The 5565-nt window shown below is 39.0% G+C and overlaps 1 protein-coding gene across 1 annotated transcript in view; it reads left to right on the forward strand.

The window, feature by feature from the left end:
- Positions 1-5173, forward strand: part of LOC123246296 — an 82282-nt gene extending 77109 nt beyond the window's left edge. The window contains exons 12-13 of the mRNA XM_044675214.1: positions 172-235; positions 4904-5173. Coding sequence (XP_044531149.1) covers positions 172-235; positions 4904-5173 — 334 coding nt within the window. The remainder of the gene's footprint in view (positions 1-171; positions 236-4903) is intronic.
- Positions 5174-5565: the final 392 nt, after the last annotated feature.

Raw genomic sequence — 5565 nt, forward strand, 5'->3', positions numbered from 1 at the left:
TTCCTTCCTTGTAACATCTAGTCCCTTTCTCTCTTCATCCCGACCGCCAGCCCCCTCACCCTGAACATATATATTCTTGCCCTGTACCAGCAATAAACGAGCCTTGCTCCATTAGACTCTCTTGTCTTCTTGCGTGCTTGGTCTCCCCTCCCTCCCGCTATGGTCTTTCAGGTGGCTGTTTCACGGACCCCACGGTTGTATCCGGCTGGTTCCGGACAAATCCCTGCATCTGGCTGTAAATATGTAACTTCTCTTAGTGGCAACAGGAATGCAGCAGCATTGCCTGCTTCCTTATTCCCTTGCTCAACTACTAGTGTTGGCTTGGAGTCACTATTGCCTTTCTCAGTTGAGATATTTTGTTTTGCCTCAATTTCCCCATTTTGCTGTTTCAGAGTTTTCTGTATTTCTTCTACTGCATCCTTTAATGTCAACACAAAAGCCTTTAATTCATTTTCTTTTTGGGCTAGACCACCATTAGTTGTTAACTTAATCAGAACATTCCCAATAGTGCAGTAGGTTTGATACATCATGCAGCCTAAAAACAATATGACTGGGACATAGGAGAGCATTCTTGCAAAAATTAGTGTCATTAACCTCATGTTCCCATATAAGTTTAACAAAAAGTAGAAATTTTTTGGTATTTCTACCAGAAACATGTTGTAGCAGAATATCAGGCATTGATACAATAGTGGGAAAACTTCCATTGTTGCCACCAGTTTGTTTCCTTGAATTTGGTTTGAAGTCTTTTTGAAAAAAAAAATTTTTTTTATTACTGGTCCTTAACATTTTTTAAGACCTTGGAGAGTATCGCTTGTTGATTGGTAGGTCTTGTTACCAGGCAGATTTCACCAACAATCTATTGCAATTGGAAAAAAACGGCCACCCCCAGTTCCAGTTACCTATTCCCAACAGGCTTCAAACTGTACCACAGGCCCAAAACTTTTCACAGAGGTAAAAGTTGACTTTTCTTTGAAAAAACTGTCCAAATTTGACAGATTCTTGCCTAGTCTGGCTCTGCCAACTGTAATAAATGGGTTACTTGTCCTAGATCGGTGGTAGTCTAGGAAAGTAGGTTGCTCTGTGGGTACCAGGCTGTGGGCCAGTCTGGTAGGCCCACCACCTGCTTGTCTGGTAAAACGCAATCTGACTACTATTTGAATTTATAAAAAGAATATAGGCTTATTACCAAGATTCAAAACAGGGAAAGGAAGGAGGGCCAGAGGATTTCCCTAATGTTTAGGTTTCTAACTCCTCCCTCCAACCTATGGGGCTCTCATGAACATCTCTTCGGTTTCTTGCTGCTCCTTAATCTATTCTGCCTGTCTTGAACCTCAAAACCCTATCTAGCTTCCTAACTACTGGCCCCCCAATTATAGTTGGTTGCCTTGATTATAGTTCAGTTGGATAGATAGGTTGGATAGGGTGAAAGGATTGGAAAAGTCACCCTAGTGGGTCCAGCCAAAGATGGCTAGGCCTCAGTTTAGACAGACAGCTTTCTCAATTCAGATTGGCCTCGTCTCAGTAACAGATGAAAATATATCAGGCCCCTGGAACACAGGAATGGACAAGGCAGTAGGAGAAATCTGGATGGATCTGATCTCTCCCTCAGAGACAGGATGGTTGGTCAGAGACATCTCAGGAACAGGGTCAGTGGCTTCCAACAGAAAGTCCATTAGCCCAGGCAGGAAGTGATCCCTTCAAACTCCTGAAGAGACAGGAACACTACCCCCTTCCAACTCTTGGAGTCCCCTTAAATCCTTTCCTTACATTCCTTGGAACCTTTCCTGTTCTGTTCCATGCGTGAGCCAACCCAGTTCTGCAGAGTAAATCACAAACCTCTGCCAAAAGCTTCTTTCCTTGGTTTCTACCTTTTCAAATGTTGGTAACATCTTACTGTGTAATAAATTAAACTTTATTATAGGTATATATGTACATGAAATTCACTTTATATTTGTGGTCAGCAGGTAGTTGGGGACCTCAATGTACTTTCTGATAGATAAATGCAACCAAAAGATAAACAAAAGGTTATGAACTTGAATAGAAAATAAGAAATTAGAGATGACAGATCTCTGATGATAATTACTAAATATTAAGAGAAAGAATTTACATACATCCTAGTTGTGCATGGCATCTTTGCAAAAATACATAGACTGGACCAAAAAATGCAAAAAGCAAAAATACCAAAAATAGTATTAATTGATTGTATTGCAATTAAGATTATATTAAATGAGGAGCCTTTGAAGAAAAAATTAAGAGACTAGATAACTTAATTCTAGAGAATCAATGGGTCAAATTAGAAAAACACAAAAAATAATCAAAGGAATGACAATAATGAGACAGTGTACCAAAACATATAGGATGAAGGGATAATAGTCCTTAGGAAAATTTTTATCTCTGTAAATACTTTCATCAACAAAGGAAAGAAAAAACAAAACAATGAATTGTGCATGCAACTAAAAATAAACCAAACAAAACTAGAAAAAAGAAGAAATCTAAAACTCCCAACTAAAGATTAAAATAAAAATCCAGAGAATCAAAGAAAAGAATTTAAAAAATTGAAAGCAATTGGCTATGCACCAGAGTAGGAGGAGGTCCTAGACCCATATAGAGCACTGTGATGGGAATAGGAGTCACTTACTACCCACTTCTGGGTCACAGATCCAAGGTAGACTGAAGAGGTAACTTGTGCCCAGGTGTTCCTGCAAGGCTTTATGCAAGGCAAGAGAACTGGTTCTACAACCAAGGATCACCTACCCATCAAAACTAACTATATACTTCCAAGGGAAAGTTTGGGCATTCAACAAGATAGAAGTATTTGCACAGAAAAGACCAGGATTAAATGGAAAGTTCGATATCCAACCAAAATCAAGAGAAACATAAAAAGGTAAATAAGAAACAGAGGGGAAAGAAAACTCGTATTTTTTAAAGTTGCCTCTTTAAGGACTTCAATAAGATCTAATTATTTGTATTCCTATGTGGAGAAATGTTATGTATAATTCTCTGTAGTGAACTTTATTCACTATTATAGTATTCACTATTATAGTAATCAGAAGAATTATACATAGGGAGAGGTTGGAATACTAAATGGTCTAAGATGATATGGGGGCTGGGAAAGAGGGGGGTGAATAGTAGAGGACACCAAGAGAAACTTGAATGAATGAGAAAAATAGGATAATCTATCACACACAAAGAGGGCATGGGAAGGGGAAGGGATGAATACTATTATAAGAAGGAGAGAAGAGAGCATTAAGAGGTAATATTTAAACCTTACTCTCTGGAGCAGCTGGGTAGCTCAGTGGATTGAGAGCCAGGCCTAGAGATGGGAGGTCCTAGGTTCAAATCCGGCCTCAGACACTTCCCAGCTGTGTGACCCTGGGCAAGTCACTTGACCCCCATTGCCCACCCTTACCACTCTTCCACCAATAAGTCAAATACACAGAAGTTAAAGGGTTTAAAAAAAAAATAAAAAAATAAACCTTACTCTCAGTGTAATTAACCCTGAGAGGGAAGAATAGCTGTGTTATCCATTAGGATATAAAACTCTATCTAACCCTACTGAGAAAGTCAGAAGGGATAAACCAGGAGCAAAGATCTTAGAATATGACATTCCAGATAAACTCAGAGTACAATGGTAATGAGGCACACAGGGTAGAGAACGGATATAAGAAAACCTAGCTCAACTAGGTTTGTACTGAAGGGCCTGCAAATCCTTTCTCCCTTCAGGATATTTAACTCTTGATTTCCAAGGCTAGCTTTCTCTTGAATCCATAACTGGCTCTCTTCTCTGTTGTGTGTCCAGTTCTCCCAAGCTACTTTCTCCCTAGAATAGTCACTTTCTATACCTCTGCCTATCTGGAGTTTATGTGGCTCTCTCAACCCTGATGATCTCTAATAGCTCCCTTTCAGAACTTCATGGCTGATGTGAAGGTCAGAGAAAGAAATCCCCTCCAAGTCTTGGAAGTAATTTTCTCTCAGGCTGAGGATTCTTCCTACACTGTTGGCTTTCACTTCTTCAAATTTCCTGGGCTTAGCTATTTAAAACCTGGCAATGGTTCCTTTCTTTTACTTCTTTCAGAAAAAAGTTAAGTCACACTTCATAAAGGTCAACACCTAAACATTTTACCACCTTAGATTGCATGATTATCAGTAACTTCAACAAATCAGATTAATAACTAAATTTTCACTTATAACACTAACACCTTCAATCAACTATATCAATAATTAAATATGAATCAACAAAGCACCTTACATTATATTTAATTTATATTAAATTACATATTATATATAACATTATATATTAAATTACATTTAATTTAATTAAAATAATTTAATAATTAATTTAATTTAATAAATTGATAATTAAATATCAATCAGTGTACTTTTGATGAGCCATAATAATTAATCAAATATGAACTAACAGAACACCTTTAATTATCCTGATAATGAACCAATTATATACTAATGAATATACAATATGAACAATATACTGATAATCAAATTAACATTAACACTAATAACACTAATGATTATTTTATTAATCATAGTAGAATTCATTATGTTCATTGGATAGTGAACCATGACAACTTTTATTAATTGAGTATTAATGAACATCATCTCCTTTAATTATATTATATTAATACCTTATACGTTAATACCTTTGATATGTCATCTATGGAGTGGAATAGAGGAGAACCAAATAGAATTGTTATTTACATTTTCTGTCATCGCAATCAGACTAAATTAGGGGACCACAGAGTTCCAGATCCTCCAGAAAGGCTAGAACGCACCCGGAAGTGAGATCGAGCAGCGAGGGTTTTGCTTTTGTGTTCCCCGCGCAGGAAATTGTTCATACACTTAGTCGGAGAGTGGACTCTTGTAGTGTGTTACGATTCCGCCCCCGCAGTGGACGGTGAACCTTGCTAGAGTCCAGCCGCGAGGACTCCGGGGTGGGCGAGGGTGCGTTCGGCTGTTACAAAGGGTGCCCCCTCACCCTCCAGAGCTGCCGTGCGGAGCGCTGGGTCTGGGTGGCGCGGAGCGCGGGAGACCTGGAGAGCAGGAGCGGGGGTGGGACTGGAGGGGAGCGTCCGTGGGCCTGTCCTGGGGCTTTCGCGGGAGAAGCTTCTGTAGAGATGTGTGGTGTGTGTGGCGGGCAATCCAGACTATAGTATGTTAAAGGATGAGAGCAAAATCTGTTGCTACCTTCCTGTATACCCAGTACTTCAGCTTTTTCACTAATGATGCTTTCGTTAGTATAAACAAGGGGAGGGTGCTTGGCAGACTGGATAGAGAGCTGCCCTTGGAATTAGGAACACCTGGGTTCATGTCCTGCCCCTGACAATGTGAATCTGGGGAAATCACTTTCTCTCTCCTACCTCACCCAAGAGGCAAGTTACACAGTTGCTTTGGTGAGGGAGTTTCTCACCAGGAGTTCCATATATTTCACAAATTCAGTCCTTAAAAAAAAAAAAAAAAGTTAGAATCTTGTCTAATTCTCTTTGTTATAAAAAAAAATCCGTTTTATTAACTTTACCTTAGGGTAAATATACTCTAAAATATTGAATTTTG

The sequence above is a fragment of the Gracilinanus agilis genome, chromosome 4 (genome assembly GCF_016433145.1).
Source record: "Gracilinanus agilis isolate LMUSP501 chromosome 4, AgileGrace, whole genome shotgun sequence".
Classification (NCBI taxonomy): domain Eukaryota; kingdom Metazoa; phylum Chordata; class Mammalia; order Didelphimorphia; family Didelphidae; genus Gracilinanus; species Gracilinanus agilis.